We start from the raw sequence: 21,938 nt of genomic DNA, 5'->3' as shown, positions 1-21,938 counted from the left end.
AGAGGAAGAAGCCGAAGCAGAGTTGTATATTCAAAACTATATTATTATAGAGAATATGTATAGGGAATATACTGTATATAATATGAGGAGTGATATTTATGGGAAATAAAGATGGCTGAATTCTCAGTGATTTATTTCACAAGGACTCTTCTCTATACAGTGGGGGAAAAAAGTATTTAGTCAGCCACCAATTGTGCAAGTTCTCCCACTTAAAAAGATGAGAGAGGCCTGTAATTTTCATCATAGGTACACGTCAACTATGACAGACAAATTGAGGAAAAAAAATCCAGAAAATCACATTGTAGGATTTTTTATGAATTTATTTGCAAATTATGGTGGAAAATAAGTATTTGGTCACCTACAAACAAGCAAGATTTCTGGCTCTCACAGACCTGTAACTTCTTCTTTAAGAGGCTCCTCTGTCCTCCACTCGTTACCTGTATTAATGGCACCTGTTTGAACTTGTTATCAGTATAAAAGACACCTGTCCACAACCTCAAACAATCACACTCCAAACTCCACTATGGCCAAGACCAAAAAGCTGTCAAAGGACACCAGAAACAAAATTGTAGACCTGCACCAGGCTGGGAAGACTGAATCTGCAATAGGTAAGCAGCTTGGTTTGAAGAAATCAACTGTGGGAGCAATTATTAGGAAATGGAAGACATACAAGACCACTGATAATCTCCCTCGATCTGGGGCTCCACGCAAGATCTCACCCCGTGGGGTCAAAATGATCACAAGAACGGTGAGCAAAAATCCCAGAACCACACGGGGGGACCTAGTGAATGACCTGCAGAGAGCTGGGACCAAAGTAACAAAGCCTATCATCAGTAACACACTACACCGCCAGGGACTCAAATCCTGCAGTGCCAGACGTGTCCCCCTGCTTAAGCCAGTACATGTCCAGGCCCGTCTGAAGTTTGCTAGACTGCATTTGGATGATCCAGAAGAGGATTGGGAGAATGTCATATGGTCAGATGAAACCAAAATAGAACTTTTTGGTAAAAACTCAACTGGTCGTGTTTGGAGGACAAAGAATGCTGAGTTGCATCCAAAGAACACCATACCTACTGTGAAGCATGGGGGTGGAAACATCATGCTTTGGGGCTGTTTTTCTGCAAAGGGACCAGGACGACTGATCCGTGTAAAGGAAAGAATGGGGCCATGTATCGTGAGATTTTGAGTGAAAACCTCCTTCCATCAGCAAGGGCATTGAAGATGAAACGTGGCTGGGTCTTTCAGCATGACAATGATCCCAAACACACCACCCGGGCAACGAAGGAGTGGCTTCGTAAGAAGCATTTCAAGGTCCTGGAGTGGCCTAGCCAGTCTCCAGATCTCAACCCCATAGAAAATCTTTGGAGGGAGTTGAAAGTCCGTGTTGCCCAGCGACAGCCCCAAAACATCACTGCTCTAGAGGAGATCTGCATGGAGGAATGGGCCAAAATACCAGCAACAGTGTGTGAAAACCTTGTGAAGACTTACAGAAAACGTTTGACCTGTGTCATTGCCAACAAAGGGTATATAACAAAGTATTGAGAAACTTTTGTTATTGACCAAATACTTATTTTCCACCATAATTTGCAAATAAATTCATAAAAAATCCTACAATGTGATTTTCTGGATTTTTTTTCTCATTTTGTCTGTCATAGTTGACGTGTACCTATGATGAAAATTACAGGCCTCTCTCATCTTTTTAAGTGGGAGAACTTGCACAATTGGTGGCTGACTAAATACTTTTTTCCCCACTGTACATCATGCTTGGGCTCAATTCAGAATTTTGGAATTGACTCCCCACTCAACTCACGAGTTGAAATTCGAATTGGCCACACCCCACAGGATGTAGAATTTGAGTTTTAGTAACAGGAAGAAGAATTTAGTTCCGTGAAACTCGATGAAATTCAGTCATAGCACATGAGAGTTTCATTGAATCTGACAGGTCACACTTCCAGATACCAAAGAATATAGCACTTTTTTCTGGAAACAATATTCATATACTCTTTTAACCTTAGTGCTTAGAATAGCCAATTATATTTACACCAACCCTTTCATTTGTTTGGCTTCTTTTTTAAGGCCTCGGGGTCAACCTGAGGGTTAAACGAATGCATTCTGGGAAATTTAGTATTTTCCCCATATTGAACAAAATGTAAGTGATTAATGAAATATAATAATTTAGAATAGTCGCATACAGGTTTTGTTTTCCTTGACCATTCATGTCCTGAAAATCAATTGTTTCAACAATATTTTATATGCATGTACAGTACCAGTCAAAAGTTTGGACACACCTACTCATTCCAGGGTTTTTCTTTATTTTTACTATTTTATACATTGTAGAATAATTGTTAAGACATCAAAATCAAAAAGGTGTTAAACAAATCAAAATATATTTTATATTTGAGATTCTTCAAAGTAGCCATCCTTTGCCTTGATGACAGCTTTGCACACTCTTGGCATTCTCTCAACTAGCTTCATGAGGTAGTCACCTGGAATGCATTTCAATTAACAGGTGTGCCTTGTTAAAAATTAATTTGGGGAATTTCTTTCCTTCTTAATGCATTTGAGCCAATCAGTTGTGTTGTGACAAGGTAGGTGGGGTATACAGATGATAGCCCTATTTGGTAAAAGACCAAGTTCATGTTATGGCAAGAACAGCTCAAATAAGCAAAGAGAAATGACAGTCCATCATTACTTTAAGACATGAAGGTCAGTCAATATGGACAATTTCAAGGACTTTGAAAGTTTCTTCAAGTGCAGTCGCAAAAACCATCAAGCGCTATGATGAAACTGCCTCTCATGAGGACCTCCACAGCAAAGGAAGACCCAGAGTTACCTCTGCTGCAGAGGATAAGTTCATTAAAGTTAGCTGCAGGTTGCAGCCCAAATAAATGCTTCACAGAGTTCAAGTAACAGACATCTCAACATTAACTGTTCAGAGGAGACTGTGTGAATCAGGCCTTCATGGTCGAATTGCTGCAAAGAAACCACTACTAAAGGACACCATTAAGAAGAAGAGACTTGCTTGGGCCTAGAAACATGAGCAATGTACATTCGACCGGTGGAAATCTGTCCTTTGGTCTGATGAGTCCAATTGTAAGGTTTTTGGTTCCAACCGCCGTGTCTTTGTGAGACGCAGAGTAGGTGAATGGAAGATCTCCGCATGTGTGGTTCCCACCGTGAAGCATGGAGGAGGAGGTGTGGGGTGCTTTGCTGGTGACACTGTGATTTATTTAGAATTCAATGCACACTTAACCAGCATAGCTACCACAGCATTCTGCAGCGGTACACCATCCCATCTGGTTTGCGCTTAATTGGACTATTATTTCTTTTTCATTTACATTGACATTTACGTCATTTAGCAGACACTCTTATCCAGAGCGACTTACAAATTGGTGCATTCACCTTATAGCCAGTGGGATAACCACTTTACAATGTTTTTTTGTTTTTTTTGGGGGGGTGGGTTGGGGTAAGGGGGGGGGGGGGGTAGAAGGATGACTTTATCCTATTCCAGGTATTCCTTAAAGAGGTGGGGTTTCAAATGTCTCCGGAAGGTGGTGGGTGACTCCGCTGTCCTGGCGTCGTGAGGGAGCTTGTTCCACCATTGGGGTGCCAGAGCAGCGAACAGTTTTGACTGGGCTGAGCTTGAACTGTGCTTCCGCAGAGGTAGGGGACACAGCAGGCCAGAGGTGGATGAACGCAATGCCCTCGTTTGGGTGTAGGGACTGATTAGAGCCTGAAGGTACGGAGGTGCCGTTCCCCTCACACCTCCGTAGGCAAGCACCATGGTCTTGTAGCAGATGCGAGCTTCAACTGGAAGCCAGTGGAGTGTGCGGAGGAGCGGGGTGACGTGAGAGAACTTGGGAAGGTTGAACACCAGATGGGCTGCGGCATTCTGGATGAGTTGTAGGGGTTTAATGGCACAGGCAGGGAGCCCAGCCAACAGCGAGTTGCAGTAATCCAGACGGGAGATGACAAGTGCCTGGATTAGGACCTGTGCCGCTTCCTGTGTAAGGCAGGGTCGTACTCTCCGAATGTTGTAGAGCATGAACCTACAGGATCGGGTCACCTCCTTGATGTTAGTGGAGAACGACAGGGTGTTGTCCAGGGTCACGCCAAGGCTCTTCGCACTCTGGGAGGAGGACACAACGGAGTTGTCAACCGTGATGGCGAGATCATGGAACGGGCAGTCCTTCCCCAGGAGGAAGAGCAGCTCCGTCTTGCCAAGGTTCAGCTTGAGGTGGTGATCTGTCATCCATACTGATATGTCTGCCAGACATGCAGAGATGCGATTCGCCACCTGGTTATCAGAAGGGGGAAAGGAGAAGATTAGTTGTGTGTCGTCTGCGTAGCAATGATAGGAGAGGCCATGCGAGGATATGACAGAGCCAAGTGACTTGGTGTATAGCGAGAATAGGAGAAGGCCTATAACTGAGCCCTGGGGGACACCAGTGGTGAGAGCACGTGGTGCGGAGACAGCTTCTCACCACGCCACTTGGTAGGAGCGACCGGTCAGGTAGGACGCAATCCAAGAGTGAGCCGCGCCGGAGATGCCCAGCTCGGAGAGGGTGGAGAGGAGGATCTGATGGTTCACAGTATCAAAGGCAGCAGACAGGTCTAGAAGGACAAGAGCAGAGGAGAGAGAGTTAGCTTTAGCAGTGCGGAGAGCCTCCGTGACACAGAGAAGAGCAGTCTCAGTTGAATGACCAGTCTTGAAACCTGACTGGTTTGGATCAAGAAGGTCATTCTGAGAGAGATAGCAAGAGAGTTGGCTAAAGACGGCACGCTCAATAGTTTTGGAGAGAAAAGAAAGAAGGGATACTGGTCTGTAGTTGTTGACATCAGAGGGATCGAGTGTTGGTTTTTTGAGAAGGGGTGCAACTCTCGCTCTCTTGAAGACGGAAGGGACATAGCCAGCGGTCAAGGATGAGTTGATCAGCGAGGTGAGGTAAGGGAGAAGGTCACCGGAGATGGTCTGGAGAAGAGAGGAGGGGATAGGGTCAAGCGGGCAGGTTGTTGGGCAGCCGGCCGTCACAAGTCGCAAGATTTTATCTGGAGAGAGAGGGGAGAAAGAAGTCAAAGCATAGGGTAGGGCAGTGTGAGCAGGACCAGCAGTGTCATTTGACTTAACAAACGAGGATCGGATATCGTCAACCTTCTTTTCAAAATGGTTGACGAAGTCATCCACAGAGAGGGAGGAGGGGTGGGGAGGGGGAGGAGGATTCAGCAGGTGGCAAAGAGCTTCCTAGGGTTAGAGGCAGATGCTTGGAATTTAGAGTGGTAGAAAGTGGCCTTAGCAGCAGAAACAGATGAAGAAAATGTAGAGAGGAGGGAGTGAAAAGATGCCAGGTCCGCAGGGAGTCTAGTTTTCCTCCATTTCCACTCGGCTGCCCGGAGCCCTGTTCTGTGAGCTCGCAATGAGTCATCAAGCCACGGAGCTGGAGGGGAGGACCGAGCCGGCCGGGAGGATAGGGGACATAGAGAGTCAAAGGATGCAGAAAGGGAGGAGAGGAGGGTTGAGGAGGCAGAATCAGGAGATTGGAGGGAGAAGGATTGAGCAGAGGGAAGAGATGATAGGATGGAAGAGGAGAGAGTAGCGGGAGAGAGAGAGCGAAGGTTGCGACGGCGCATTACCATCTGAGTAGGGGCAGAGTGAGTAGTGTTGGAGGAGAGCGAGAGAGAAAAGGATACAAAGTAGTGGTCGGAGACATGGAGGGGAGTTGCAGTGAGATTAGTAGAAGAACAGCATCTAGTAAAGATGAGGTCAAGCGTATTGCCTGCCTTGTGAGTAGGGGGGGGACGGTGAGAGGGTGAGGTCAAAAGAGGAGAGGAGTGGAAAGAAGGAGGCAGAGAGAAATTAGTCAAAGGTAGACGTAGGGAGGTTGAAGTCCCCCAGAACTGTGAGGGGTGAGCCATCCTCAGGAAAGGAACTTATCAAGGCGTCAAGCTCATTGATGAACTCTCCAAGGGAACCTGGAGGGCGATAAATGACAAGGATATTAAGCTTAAATGGGCTAGTGACTGTGACAGCATGGAATTCAAATGAGGAGATAGACAGATGGGTCAGGGGAAAAATTGAGAATGTCCACTTGGGAGAGATGAGGATTCCTGTGCCACCACCCCGCTGACCAGATGCTCTCGGGGTATGCGAGAACACATGGTCAGACGAGGAGAGAGCAGTAGGAGTAGTAGTGTTTTCAGTGGTAATCCATGTTTCCGTCAGCGCCAAGAAGTCGAGGGACTGGAGGGTAGCATAGGCTGAGATGAACTCTGCCTTGTTGGCAGCAGAACGGCAGTTCCAGAGGCTGCCTGAGACCTGGAACCACCAGGTTAGAGAGGCAGCAGCCACGCGGTGTGAGGCGTTTGTATAGCCTGTGCGGAGAGGAGAGAACAGGGATAGACAGAGGCATAGTTGACAGGCTGCAGAAAATGGCTACAATAATGCAAAGGAGATCGGAATGAAATGAACTAAACATCTGGGAAAGGAAAGAGCGGGACCTACCTCACCACAACACCCAAATATAACTCTCCCAACTTCCACCTTTTTCAACAGGACAATGACCCAAAACACACCTCCAGGCTGTGTAAGGGCTATTTGACCAAGAAGGAGAGTGATGGAGTGCTGCATCAGATGACCTGGCCTCCACCCAATTAAGATGGTTTGGGATGAGTTGGACCGCAGAGTAAAGGAAAAGCAGCCAACAAGTGCTCAGCATATGTGGGAACTCTACTTTGAAGAATCTAAAATATATTTTGATTTGTTTAACACTTTTTGGGTTACTACATGATTCCATATGTGTTATTTCATAGTTTCGATGTGTTCCCTATTATTCTACAATGTAGAAAATAGTACAAATTAAGAAAAACCCTTGATGTGTCCAAACTTTTGACTGGTACTGTATATAACGACATGTTTGATGTTTTATGTACAAGATGTATATTTGTATAGACTACACCTAGAAGAGGCATTTGAATTTCATTGAATTTCACTGAATTCAATTATATTTTCTTTCATTCAAATTCAAATTGCAATTCTGTATCCTGTTGACTACTTCAATTCAAATTCAATAATTTAATTGGAATTGATGAGGCATTCTCAATTCAATTCTGAATTGAGCCCAACCCTGCTATACATTAGCTTGACACTATGGTCAGATCCCTGGACATCCGAGAGTCCTGGAAGTCATACTGTATGAAGTTTATTTTTTGGATATGCATTCTTCAAAAGCAGGCTAAAGATGATTATGACCCCTCTCATAATGAAAGTGGATGTAAGCTTGAGCCTAGGTGGCATCCCCAGATGTTCAATGGTTCTTCTTGCAACAGGGTGGTGTGCTGACAAGGCTGAAACAGAATGTTGCATAAATAAAGGTCCTGATTCTCCATGTGACCGTCAGTCAAGCGTGGATGCAAAGGTTGTAGAGACACAACTATGCAAATGAATGTTTACATCTAGATCTGGTCCATTGAATCTATTTTAGTGGATTTGTGTCCACAGCATGTGTAGGTTAAGAGCATGACATGTAGTGTGAAGTGCAAGGAATATACAGTAATACTGAAGTAACAACACTATGCAGAGAGATGCTCAGAAATGTTGTGGCTGAACGACGACATGGATAACATACAGCTGGCGGGATATACACTACATTGGCAGGATAGAACGGCTGACTCCGGTAAGACAAGGGGTGGCGGTCTGTCTATTTACCACCACAAACCAATGCTGGCACTAAGATTGCACTCAATGAGCTGTATAAGGCCATAAGTAAACAGGAAAACGCTCATCCAGAGGCAGCGCTCCTAGTGGCCGGGGACTTTAACGCAGGGAAACTTAAATCCGTTCTACCTAATATCTACCAGCATGTTAAATGTGCAACCAGAGGAAAATAAAACTCTAGACCACCTTTACTCCACACACAGAGATGCGTACAAAGCTCTCCCTCGCCCTCCATTAGGCAATTTTGACCATAACTCTATCCTCCTGATTCCTGCTTATAAGCAAAAACTAAAGCAGGAAGCACCAGTGACTCGGTTAATAAGGAAGTGGTCAGATGACACAGATGCTAAGCTACATGACTGTTTTGCTAGCACAGACTGGAATATGTTCTGGGATTCTTCCGATAGCATTGAGGAGTACACCACATCAGTCACTGGCTTCATCAATAAGTGCATTGATGACGTCATCCCCACAGTGACCGTACGTACATACCCCAACCAGAAGCCATGGATTAGAGGCAACATCCTCACTGAGCTAAAGGGTAGAGCTGCCGCTTTCAAGGAGCGGGACTCTAACCCGGACACTTATAAGAAATCCCGCTATGCCCTCCGACGAACCATCAAACAGGTAAGAGTCAATACAGGACTAAGACTGAATCGTACTACACCGGCTCTGACACTCGTCGGATGTGGCAGGGCTTGCAAACTATTACAGAAAACAAAGGGAAGCACAGCCACGAGCTGCCCAGTGACACAAGCCTACCAGACGAGCTAAATCACTTCTATGCTTGCTTCAAGGCAAGCAACACTGAAGCATGCATGAGAGAATCAGCTGTTCCGGATGACTATGTAATCATGCTCTCCTAGCCGATGTGAGTAAGACTTTTAAGCAGGTCAACATTCACAGACGCATTACCAGGACGTGTACTCCGAGCATGCGCTGACCAACTGGCAAGTGTCTTCACTGACATTTTCAACATGTTCCTGACTGAGTCTGTAATACCAACATTTTTCAAGCAGACCACCATAGTCCCTGTGCCCAAGAACACTAAGATAACCTGCCTAAATGACTACCGACCCGTAGCATGAAGTGCTTTGAAAGGCTGGTCATGGCTCACATCAACACCATTATCCCAGAAACCCTAGACCCACTCAACCTCAGGACCTAAAACCCTCACGAACGTTTACAGATGCACAATTGAGAGCATCCTGTCGGGCTGTATCACCGCCTGGTAAGGCAACTGCACCACCCGCAACCGCAGGGCTCTCCAAAGAGGTGCGGTCTGCCGAACGCATTACCGGGGGCAAACTACCCGCCCTCCAGGACACCTAATGGCATTCCTATGTCACAGGAAGGCCAAAAAGATAATCAAGGACATCAACCACCCGAGCCACTGCCTGTTCACTCCGCTATCATCCAGAAGGCGAGGTCAGTACAGGTGCATCAAAGATGGGACCGAGAGAATGAAAAACAGCTTCTATCTCAAGGCATCAGACTGTTAAATAGCCATCACCAGTACACTAGAGGCTGCTGCTGCCTATTGAAATCACTGGCCACTTTAAGAAATGGAACACTAGTCACTTTAATAATGTTTACATATCTTGCATTACTCATCTCATACAGTATGTATATACTGTATTCTATAATATTCTACTGTATCTTAGTCCATGCCGCTCTGTCATTGCTTGTCCATATTTGTATATATTATTTGTGTGTATTGGGTATATGTTGTGAAATTGTTAGATATTACTGCACTGTCGGAGCTAGAAGCACAAGCATTTCGCTACACCCGCAATAACATCCAGGCTCTGTCGTAGCCGGCCGCGACCGGGAGACCCATGGGGCGGCGCACAATTGGCCCAGCGTCGTCCAGGGTAGGGGAGGGAATGGCCGGCAGGGATGTAGCTCAGTTGGTAGAGCATGGCATTTGCAACGTCAGGGTTGTGGGTTCGATTCCAGTATAAAAAATTTAAATGTATGCACTCACTAACTTTAAGTCGCTCTGGATAAGAGCGTCTACTAAATGACAAAAAATTAATAAAAAATCTGCTAAACACGTGTATTTGACTAATAAAATTTTATTTGATTTGATTTGCATACCGCCGCAACAGATCCATAGATGATGCAATCTCTATTGCACTCCACACTGCCCTTTCCCACCTACACAAGACGAACACCTATGTGAGAATGCTATTCATTGACTACAGCTCAGCGTTCAATACCATAGTGCCCTCAAAGTTCATCACTAAGCTAAGGACCCTGGGACTAAACACCTCCCTCTGCAACTGGATCCTGGACTTCCTGACGGGCCGCCCCCAGGTGGTAAGGGTAGGTAACAACACATATGCCACGCTGATCCTCAACACTGGGGCCCCTCAGGGGTCTGTGCTCAGTCCCCTCCTGTACTCCCTGTTCACCCATGACTGCATGGCCAGGCACGACTCCAACACCTTCATTAAGTTGGCCGACGAAACAACGGTGGTAGGCCTGATCACCGACAACGATGAGACAGCCTATAGGGAGGAGGTCAGAGACCTGGCCGTGTGGTGCCAGGATAACAACCTCTCCCTCAACGTGATCAAGACAAAGGAGATGATTGTGGACTGCAGGGAAAAAAAGAGGACTGAGCATGCCCCCATTCTCATCGACAGGGCTGTAGTGGAACAGGTTGAGAGATTCAAGTTCCTTGGTGTCCACATCACCAACAAATGATCATGGTCCAAACACACCAAGACAGTCGTGAAGAGGGCACGACAAAGCCTATTCCCCCTCAGGAGACTGAAAATATTTGGTATGGGTCCTCAGATCCTCAAAAAGTTATACAGCTGCACCATCGAGAGCATCCTGACTGGTTGCATCACCGCCTGGTATGGCAACTGCTCAGCCTCTGACCGCAAGGCACTACAGAGGGAAGTGCGTACGGCCCAGTACATCACTGGGGCCAAGCTTCCTTCCATCCAGGACCTCTATACCAGGCGGTGTCAGAGGAAGGCCCTAAAAATGGTCAAAAACTCCAGCCACCCTAGTCATAGACTGTTCTCTCTGCTACTGCACGGCAAGCGGTACCGGAGCGCCAAAACTCGGTCCAAAAGGCTTCTTAACAGCTTCTACCCCCAAGTCATAAGACTCCCAAACAGCTAATCATGGCTACCTGGACTATTTGCATTGATTAGGCCTAAGCATGCATGGGCGTTGGGCTTAGTACCTGTGTGCTCTGCAGAGCCTCTGAGTGAGTAACTGGGGGGGAGTGTGGATGAGTGGCTTTTGGCAGCAGGTGGTTGGTTTACAGTGTGTGGCTTCAGTGATAAGTTATCAGTAGTCAGACAGCCACTGTACTGAACCACCCCAACCCCACTCCCCACCACGGAGCAGAAAAATACACTTTCGAGGTCACAACTTCTACATTATATTGGGCTGTACTTGTCCATACCAATCTGTATAATTTAGTCTAGTTCAGCCATGTAACAAACCAAAAACTATGGTTTTACATTTGAGTCATTTAGTAGACTCTTTTATCCAGAGCGACTTACAGTTAGATTTTGCCTTTGGCTACATCTGTAAGCAAATGTTAATCAGTATATCAAACTTTCATATCATATTTGTCTCTGATTCATTACAAAGTAAGTTATGATTGTTGTTTGTACATTACCTTTTTACATTCACGCATCATAGCAAAAAGAGGGGAAATTGTGTTATACATGAAACATACATGAGCATGCAGGCGTTTGTGCGTGTGTGTCAAATCAAATGTTATTTGTCACATGCTTCGTAAACAACAGGTGTAGATGAACAGTGAATGCTTACTTACAGGCCTTTCCCAACAATGCAGAAATAAAAAATAAACATGAATAAATTATAATTATAACACAAGGAACAAATACACAATGATTAACTATAACTTGGCTATATGTACAGATACCAGTACCGAGTAAATGTGCAGGAGTATGAGGCAATTGAGGTAGATATGTACATATAGGTAGGGGTAAAGTGACTAGGCAACAGGATAGATAATAAACAGTAGCAGCAGCGTATGTGATGAGTCAGAAGAGTTCAAAGAGTGCAAAAAGGGTCAATACGGATGGTCCGGGTAGCTATTTGGTTAACTATTTAGCAGTCTCATGGCTTGGGGGTAGAAGCTTTTCAGGGTCCTGTTGGTTCCAGACTTGGTGCATCGGTACGGCTTGCTCTAAGGTAGCAGAGAGAATAGTCTATGACTTGGGTGGCTGGAGCCTTTAACAATATTTAGGGCCTTCCTCTGACACTGCCTGGTATTGAGGTCCTGGATGGCAGGGAGCTTGGCCCCAGTGATGTACTGGGCCATATGTACTACCCTCTGTAGCACCTTGCAGTCATATGCCAAGCAGTTGCCATACCAAGTGGTGATGCAGCCAGTCAAGATGCTCTCAGTGGTGCAGCTGTATAACTTTTTGAGGATCTGAGGGCCCATTCCAAATCTTTTCAGCCTCCTGAGGGGGAGGAGGCGTTGTCATGCCTTCTTCATGACTGTGTTGGTGTGTGTGGACCATATTAATTCCTAAGTGATGTGGACATCGAGGAATTTGAAGCTCTCAACCTGCTCCACTACAGCCCCGTTGATGTGGATGTGGGCGTGCTCGGCCCTCCGTTTCCTGTAGTCCACAATCAGCTCCTTTGTCTCACTGATGTTGAAGGATAGGTTGTTGTCCTGGTACCACATTGCCAGGTCACTGACCTCCTGCCTGTAGGCTGTCTCATCGTCGTTGGTGATCAGGCCTACCACCGTCGCGTCGTCAGCAAACTTAATGATGGTGTTGGAGATTTGCGCAGCCACGCAGTCGTTGGTGAACAGGGAGAACAGGAGGGGACTAAGCACGCACCCCTGAGGGGCCCCCGTGTTGAGGGTCAGAGTGGCGGATGTGTTGTTGCCTACCCTCATGACCCGGGGGCGGCCCGTCAGGAGGTCCGGGATCCAGTTGCAAAGGGAGATGTTCAGTCCCAGGGTCCTGAGTTTAGTGATGAGCTTGGAGGGCACTATGGTGTTGAATGCTGAGCTGTAATCGATTAACAGCATTCTCACATAGGTGTTCCTCTTGTCCAGGTGGGAGAGGGCAGTGTGGAGTGTAATACATATTACGTCATCTATGGATCTGTTGGGGCGATATCCAAATTGAGGTGGGTCCAGGGTGTCTGGGATGATGGTGTTGATGTGAGCCATGACCAGCCTTTCAAAGCATTTCATGGCTACAGATGTGAGTGCTAGGGGGCCATAGTCATTTGGACAGGTTACCTTGGCGTTTTGGGGCACAGGGACTATGGTGGTCTGCTTGAAACATATAGGTATTACAGACTGGGTCAGGGAGAGGTTGAAAATGTTAGTGAAGACACTTGCCAGCTGGTCAGCGCATGCTCTGAGTACGCGTCCTGGTAATCCGTCTGGCCTTGCGGCCTTGTGAATGTTAACTTAATATAATAATATGCCATTTAGCAGACGCTTTTATCCAAAGCGACTTACAGTCATGCGTGCATAATTTTATTTTTTTGTGTATGGGTGGTCCCGGGAATCAAACCCACTACCTTGGCGTTACAAGCGCCGTGCTCTACCAGCTGAGCTACAGAGGACCACAACTTGTTTAAGATCTTATTCACATTGGCGACAGAGTGGGAGATCACACAGTCGTCTGGAACAGCTGGTGCTGTTCATGCATGGTTCAGTGTTGCTTGCCTCAAAGCGAGCATAGAAGGCATTTAGCTCGTCTGGAAGGCACTCGTCACTGGGTAGTTCGTGGCTCGGTTTACCTTTGTAATTTGAGATCGTTTGCAAGCCCTGCCCACGCTTTGCCTGTTTGATGGCTCGTCGGAGGTCGTAGCGGGATTTCTTACAAGCGTCTGGATTAGTGTCTCACTCCTTGAAAGCGGAAGCTCTAGCCTTTAGCTCAGTGTGGATGTTGCCTGTAATCCATGGCTTTTGAGTGGGATATGTATGTACGATGTTGTCGATGCGCTTATTAATGAAGCCGGTAACTGATGTGATAAACTCCTCAATGTTATCGGATGAATCCCTTAACATATTCCAGTCTGTGCTAGCGAAACAGTCCTGTAGTTTAGCATCCGCTTCATCGGACCACTTCCATGTTGGTACTTTCTGTTTGAGTTTGCTTGTAAGCAGGAATCAGGAGGATATATTTATGGTCAGATTTGCCAAAGGGAGGGCGAGGGAGAGTCTTGTATGCGTTTCTGTGTGTGGAGTAAAGATGATCTAGAATTTTGTCGCCTCTAGTTGCACAGGTGACATGCTGGTAAAAAATGAGGTAAAACAAATTGCAGTTTCCCTGCATTAAAATCACTGGCCACGAGAAGCACCGCTTCTGAGTGTGCATTTTCTTGTTTGCTTATGGCCCTATAGAGGTCTCTTGGTAAATAGTATGGTCTGCAGCTTATCATGAGGTCTTCTAACTCAGGTGAGCAAAAACTCAGGTGAGACTTCCTTAACATTAGAGATCACGCCCCAGCTTTTCTTAACAAAGAGACACACCCCTCCCCCTTCATCTTACCAGAGGCTGCCGACCAGTCTTGACGATGCATGGAAAAGCCAGCGAGATGTATATTATCCATATCCTTGTTCAGCCACGACTCCGTGAAACATAGAATATTACAGTTCTTCATATAGTTATTTTTAGTTGTGTGTGTGTGTGTGCATGTGTGTGTGTACCAGCTTGTGTGTCGATTTTTGTTGACCTAATGGTAGATAATGCCACATCAATCTAAATTTAGAACCTGGCACAAGTTTCTCACTTCAGTTTAATGTTTTGTCACTTTACTGCAGTTGAATGGAAAATGGAGGATTTGCATCCTTACCCCCAACAGAGCCTGGACAAAGACACCATTATACCCCAGCAAGTGAGAGTACAATGCCACTATGGTGAGACTCACCACAGCACCTGAAAGAGTGCAGATAATTTAAATACCATTTACACATTCAAAACGATAAACTTGTGCCTCAAGCCCAGGTATTTGTATAGTAAATAATCAGAAACAGTATATAGAAGTTGTCTTAATTTTACCATTCATGTTTTATTGTTTATGTGGAGCTTGTAAGAAATTACAAAATATAGAAATGTAGCAAATAAAAAACAATTTCACATTTTAATGCCCTTTCACCTTCTACTAAAATCATAAATATTTGAAAAGGGATATGGCAATTTAAGTAAATTCGGTACGTATTTACAAAATACAGCTACAAGTTCATACCAGCATTACCCGTATCAATGATTACAGTGGGAAGTTTAAACTTTACTTTTAAAGTTTTACTTTTCATAAAAATAGTATATGCCTTTAACAAAATAAAGTCAAATTCTTCCATAAAAGTTTTTCTTTTTTGATCTTGTAAAAATGCGCAGTATTATGTCCAGTGTTTAGACAAGATAACTTCACACACAAAATTGGAAGGAAAAAAGTATAAATGCATTTATGTACAAGGCATCCATTGCTACAAAGAAGCTACTCTTCAGTAGGCTAGTGTGTGTCTGCACTGTATATGCTGTATGTTGCCTTTATGGGTCTGCATATGCCCAGGTCTGTTTCACACCAGTGTGGGCACCATGCCAGTGTTTGGGTGATTGGTGTAGGACAGGTTGGCAGACGGGTGCAGGCCGGAGGGTGGGGGGAGGAAGTGAGGGGTGTGGCTATAGGAGAGCATTGACCCTGGACCCAGGGAGTAGGCGCCCCCGTGGTCATTGAGGGGGGGACCATTTGAAAGGTCAGGGTAATGCTCTAACATGGCGCTCTTCTTGCCCTTCTTGTTCTTGTTGGACACTTTACGGTTTCGCGTTTGGATACCGTCTTTCTTCATAGTAAGGGGTCTGTTGACCTGTCAACAGACAAGTGTGCCTTAAATTCACATACTTAAGTTAGTACATTCTCTTTCTCCGGTATTACCCTGATACTACTATACTAAAGGAGGTAGATAAAAAAAAAAAAACTCTGTACCCCTTGGATTCTCTATTGAGGTTAGAGTTTAAGTTCAATGACTTGGGTTCAGAATCAGTAGCTTGGGGTTGTGTGGGGTTTTGCCTTTTCAACCACTGAGGCGGTGCTAGCTACAAGCTGGTAATAGTAGTTCTCTAGCTAATCCAGAACAGTCACTGTATCTTGTTCATTGACTCACGTTGTGCAGCTTGAAGTAGAGTCCACAGGCGTTGCACACGGGCTCACCCCTGGCGTTCCGTCTCCACAGTGTGGTGGTGCTGGTGTGACAGTTGGCACATTGTGTCCCGGCCCGCTTGCTGACAATCTGAAACAGAGAGAGAGAAAGATAAGTCAATTCTGTGGATTAAAGATAAGCTCCAATGTTTATTTGGATTCATTGTGTTTTTCGATCAATAGATTGGCATGTCCACACCATGGAATTTACAAATTATTATTATCATATCTTATCCAATCCTTATGCCGTATCACACCAGTCTTTTCTTTGGCCGGATCAGGGGACGGTTTTGGCCATTCATCTTGTGGTAAAGCCCACAGGCGTTACAGAGGTAGTGTCCTGTTCCATCTCGACGCCATAGAGGGGTGGCAGTGGCCCCACAGTTGACACACTCTCTGGCCTCTGCCACAAATCACAGACACACTACATCAGTCTCCTGTTCATATGCTCCCAAATAATTATCTGGAATCCCACAGGACGTTCAGAGGACAGAGTAAAATTACTTAGATGGGATAGCATGGATATGATGCATGATGCTCACTCACCTGGTGGGGGCAGCCTCATCTTATTACGTAGTTTGGGGGAGTAGGAGGAGGGGCTCATCCATGCCCCTGGGGAGGAGTAGAGGCCTGCCGTGCTGTAGTCCTGTGGAGAGGTCATGTACGAGCTGTAGGGGCCCAGCATGTGCAAGTGGGAGTGGGGAGATGGTGTGCACACACTCCCAGCAGCTGAAGTCAGATTCAGAAAACTGCTTCCACCACCTCCACCCAAAGGACTCAAGCGCTCGGCCTTCAGGGCCTCCTGAAGTCTGGGACTCTCGTTGCCATCCCTACCTGGAGAGGAGTACCCATCTCTGGAGGTGAACGTGGATGTGGCGCTGGAGGCATAAAGGGAGGTTGGGGTGTATGGGTGCAGAGGAGTCTTAGTGAAAGGGTTACTGGTCCAGGTAGAGGATGATGGGTTGTATGGAGAGCTCAGAGAGTGGCTGCCAGGCCCGTCCAGCCATTGGAGGTTGCTCAGGAGAGAGGGCGAGGAGTACACCTGGCGAACTGTATGAGAGAAATACAATAGAAGGCCACAGTTTTCAGGGGAGTCCCTGATTACAGAAACTGTGCATTATTTTATATTCAATATGAATTTACACTATGAAAGGTCAACATACATTTTTTAAAGTTATGTTATGTTCCTCGCTTCTGACCTGAGCTCTGTCTGTAGGCTGTTGGAGCCCTGCTGTGGCTGGGATTGGAGAAGTAGGAGGGCAGGCTGGTGAAGTCAGTCTCAGGGTTGGATAAGAAGGGCTCTCCCTCCTCTCCTGGAGGTAGTAAGCCAGGCTCTGAGGAGAAGCTGGCCAGGGGATCAGAGCTGAGCAGAGCCGGAGACACCCAGTGAGACTGTTCAGAGGAATCCTCCATGCTTACAGAGATAACCACTGACTCTGAAACAACAGAAAGGATTTGGAGAAACCTAGGCAGTCACAGTGAATAGATCCTAGTTGGAACCTGATTAGGACCTATAGCAACAACCAGACAGTACCAGCATCTCAGTAGGCTGATGTGATTTACAGTCAAGTGTTTACAAATACTGTTGTTTGTGAGGCTGACATTTTAAAGAAACACACGTAACTTCAAGACATGAAGGTCACTTGACAGCAGCAGGTTTTCAAACTTCCCTTTCAAGGATCCTCATTTGACTGTGGCTGAAAGTAGACCCTAAAAATAAATAGGCCTATCTGTAACTACAAACAGTGAACAAACGTTTGCTTACAACCAATGACCTTTATAGAAATTCCTATTATAAGTTTTGTCAAAACAGAATGTGAGTTCTAAGGAAAGGAAATCCAAATGTAAAAAGGAAATTGAAAAAAAGGTTCATTAGATGGAAATAATCTAGATGTTCAGCATCTAGATAATTTGATATACACTACCGGTCAAAGGTTTTAGAACACCTACTCATTCAAGGGTTTTTCTTTATTTTTACTATTTTCTACATTGTAGAATAATAGTGAAGACATCAAAACTATGAAATAACAAATATGGAATCATGTAGTAACCCAAAAAGTGTTAAACATATCAAAATATGTTTTATATTTGAGATTCTTCAAATAGCCACCCTTTGCCTTGATGACAGCTTTGCACACTCTTGGCATTCTCTCAACCAGCTTCACCTGGAATGCTTTTCCAACAGTCTTGAAGGAGTTCCCACATATGCTGAGCACTTATTGGCTGCTTTTCCTTCACTCTGCGGTCCGACTCATCCCAAACCATCTCAATTTGGTTGAGGTCGGGGGATTGTGGAGGCCAGGTCATCTGATGCAGCACTCCATCACTCACCTTCTTGGTCAAATAGCCCTTACACAGCCTGGAGGTGTGTTGGGTCATTGTCCTGTTGAAAAACAAATAATAGTACCACTAAGCCCAAACCAGATGGGATGGCGTTTCGCTGCAGAATGCTGTGGTAGCCATGCTGGTTAAGTGTGCCTTGAATTCTAAATAAATCACAGACAGTGTCATCAGCAAAGCACCCCCACACCATAACACCTCCTCCTCCATGCTTTACGGTGGGAAATGCACATGCGGAGATCATCCGTTCACCCACATTGCGTCTCACAAAGACACGGCGGTTGGAACCAAAAATCTCAAATTTGGACTCCAGACCAAAGGACACATTTCCACTGGTCTAATGTCCATTGCTCGTGTTTCTTAGCCTAAGCAAGTCTCTTCTTATTATTGGTGTCCTTTAGTAGTGGTTTCTTTGCAGCAATTCGACCATGAAGGCCTGATTCACACAGTCTCCTCTGAACAGTTGATGTTGAGATGTGTCTGTTACTTGAACTCTGTGAAGCATTTATTTGGGCTGCAATTTCTGAGGCTGTTAACTCTAATGAACTTATCCTCTGTAGCAGAGGTAACTCTGGGTCTTCCATTCCTGTGGCGGTCCTCATGACAGCCAGTTTCATCATAGCGCTTGATGGTTTTTGCGACTGCACTTGAAGAAACTTTAAAAGTTCTTGAAATGTTCCGTATTGACTGTCCTTCATGTCTTAAAGTAATGATGGACTGTCGTCTCTCTTTGCTTATTTAAGCTGTTCTTGCCGTAATATGGACTTGGTCTTTTACCAAATAGGGCTATCTTCTGTATACAACATTATCACATTCACTGTAGTGGGTAATTGATGATATAATGTAACTGAGAGTGTTTCTAACCAAAACAAATGATACAGCTCTGAAAATAACAGAAGTAGTGTCTGCTCTGTAACACACAGTGCATGTTGTTTGTAGTAGAGACAATGTTGTACCATATCTTTATTAACTTGTGATAAGAGGAAAGAGGAGCCTGATAGGGTCTGATAGAGTCTGAGAAAATCAGATAGAGCACATTATTGTCAAACTAAATATACTCAGCACCAGTGATACGACGGAACACCAACCCTAATCTCATCTGATTAATAGAAATCTATTGTCACACAATTACTGCTGACGAACAGCCAGCGGACCATATAAAACCACTGTCATCTAACTTCTCTTAATAACAAAATAGTGCAGAATAAATCAATGCTATCACTGCAACAACAACAACAAAACAATTTCCTCTAATAATCACATTAGGAAAATAGTGACATTTTGCAATGGAATTTACTCTCATTGTATACCAGCCATTATGGCAAAAATAAATAGATGTCAAGGTTGTAAAGTAAAATTGTTCAAATTAAAAAGTAAATAAATTAAATGAAAAAGCTTGATAAATTCACATCCAACTCAAAGTACTATTCACGATGAAGAAAAGTACTATAGGTATTAGCAATAAAGACACATGCATGAACATCCATACACCATTACTCCACAACACATGTTGATAAGTGTACACTTGTCTGTGTAGAAATAATTCAACCATCTCCTCATTGACTGTAACTGTAGGATTACAGTTGTAGAGTTACCAAAATATAAAATTATCTAAAGAGGTCATTGCCACTCAGCACTACTATCTCACATATTGTTGCAGCCAATCAAACAACTAACGGTCTGGAGTAATGCAGAAGGCTAACTTCCACAGGTTTCAGGTTCACACCATTACACGTGTGATCATCCACTATCATTCAGGCTGATAGTGTGTACACTCTTAGAAAAAGGTGCTATCTAGAACCTTTAAGGGTTCTTCGGCTGTCCCCAGAGGAGAACCCTTTGAATAACCCCTTTCTACAGAGGGTTCTACATGGAACCCAAAAGGGTTATATCTGGAACCCAAAAGGGTTCTACATGGAATCAAAAAGGGTTCTCCTACGGGGACAGCCGAAGAACCCTTTTAGAACCCTTTTTTCTAAGAGTGTACAGTGGCACTGTAATGTGACAGCAAAGCTGCACCTACCTGAGGTCCTTGTGAGGAGTGGATGTCAAAGGTGAGTAGAGTAGGGCTGCAGTACAGGATACCCAGCTAGGTGAGAGGTTGAGAGAAAGCACAGCCTGAGGTTCCAGTGTCTGTATCTATGTCTGTGTGGGCAAATCACCAGAAGAATAACTGAGGTCTAGTACCCCTCGAAAAACTGACTGAGGTTAACGTTAGAAAGGGAGCGATGGGAGGGGTTAGGGAGAACTCTTTTGAAAGACACACCTCCTGGTCCAGCTATACCAAGAGACATCTAATTTGTCTGCTAGGGTAGACTCACTACAGTCAGTGACAACTAGAAATTGTCAGCAAATATATACCCAGAAACTCCTTTTCATCATTATTTACCTCTATGTTATTGACAGGATTGGTAAACATGAACTTTTTTACATTATTTTTATACGATTTATGTCATGGAACTGTTGTATAAAAAAGGGGAGTTGACAGGTATTAAAATGACAGGTGTGTATTAATGTGACTTGTTTCAGTTATATCTAGACCAATATCTTGGAATAATAAGATATGCAAGTCAGAATTTCACTGCCTCCATTGGACTTCGGTGCTTTGAAACGTCTTCTCAGTATTTGCTCCTGAATTACAATCTTTATTGAGTAATGCAGTCAGCTTAGAGCAGGGACTTTTTTGTCTGTTGATGGATATGCATACAATGCTGATAAGACCAGACCCACATGGAAAAAGGAGACGGGCATTTAAACAAAGCAAATAAAAAATGCAAAGAATACATTTCTCTGTGGTTCAGCACAGCTTAGAGTGGAGGACAGTAATGCAAATCGGGAGAGGTGCTGCAATCATTGAGAGAGATATGGTCTGGACACAGGCATGCTTCAGACAGGCCTCACTCACAGTCATTTGGTAGTCAAAGCATCCCCCACTTTCCTCCTCCTTTGTTCATTTACAGTTTTCAGGGAAATTAGGAGAGAGTTAGAGAGAAGTGAACCTTTTAATTGCACGAGAAACGCATCCTACTGTAGCTCACTGCTTGTAACTGTCTTTTTGAAGTGGAACAGACTTTACCTGAACAACTGCTGTATAGTCCCTGTTCCTACCATGGTGATAGAGAGCATTCAAATACACAATATTGAAATTAAAACAATTCTGAGGAAATATACAGTATCGATTGATGAATGAAGCATTAAATCCAAAGTCGGGGAGATCCTTTTCAGCCTTATGGCTCACTCAAAGAAAGAGATAAACAATGAAGATGAGAGAGAGAGGATGAGGTCCTCCTGACTGTGTTCAGCTGGGTTTGTGTGAGGAAAGGAGAGTGGTGGAGAGTAGTGGCGAGGGATGTGGCTGGTGGTAGTCTGTCAGCGAGCTGCTTGTCTCTGATAAGAGGTTATCAAGATGAAAGGGGGAGGCCAGGAATTACACTGTCACCCAGCAAACACAGAGGAACAAAGGCACCCTGCAAAGCCATGCCACTCATAATACATATGTACATGAGCAACAACAACAACAAAATTACACACACAAATATACATCTCTGTCTTTGCACTGGCATGTGCAGTAAAAACACACACACAGAAATATATATGTAATGGAAAAAGTATAACCTATATTATACAGTTAAGCAGTTCTATCATATGGTTATGAAATTATGATGGGGGGTGCAGGGGAGACAGCGGGTGGCCATTGGGGTCAGACCTC

General features: G+C 44.8%; 1 protein-coding gene across 5 annotated transcripts; it reads right to left on the bottom strand.

Annotated features, from left to right (window-relative positions):
* Positions 1-14,753: 14,753 nt before the first annotated feature.
* Positions 14,754-21,409, bottom strand: LOC311133182 (GATA-binding factor 2-like). Of its 5 annotated transcripts, XM_084166630.1 has the most exons (7): positions 21,306-21,409; positions 20,253-20,318; positions 17,089-17,599; positions 16,436-16,939; positions 16,147-16,292; positions 15,855-15,980; positions 14,754-15,557 (listed from the first exon to the last, which is right to left on the bottom strand). In XM_084166630.1, the coding sequence occupies exons 3-7, from the start codon at positions 17,300-17,302 to the stop codon at positions 15,270-15,272; spliced, it is 1,278 nt and encodes a 425-aa protein (XP_084022756.1). In that variant the 5' UTR covers positions 17,303-17,599; positions 20,253-20,318; positions 21,306-21,409; the 3' UTR covers positions 14,754-15,269. The 5 variants fall into 5 exon arrangements, with proteins under 5 accessions (XP_084022756.1, XP_084022753.1, XP_084022755.1 ...); XM_084166627.1 differs by lacking the exon at positions 21,306-21,409 and having other exon boundaries at positions 20,253-20,387; XM_084166629.1 differs by lacking the exon at positions 21,306-21,409 and having other exon boundaries at positions 17,089-17,586; positions 20,253-20,387.
* Positions 21,410-21,938: the final 529 nt, after the last annotated feature.

The sequence above is a fragment of the Coregonus lavaretus genome (assembly GCF_964263955.1).
Source record: "Coregonus lavaretus genome assembly, chromosome: 8".
In the NCBI taxonomy this organism is placed as follows: domain Eukaryota; kingdom Metazoa; phylum Chordata; class Actinopteri; order Salmoniformes; family Salmonidae; genus Coregonus; species Coregonus lavaretus.
Note: the sequence above shows the minus strand (reverse complement) of the source record. Positions and strands in the feature narration are given on the sequence as shown.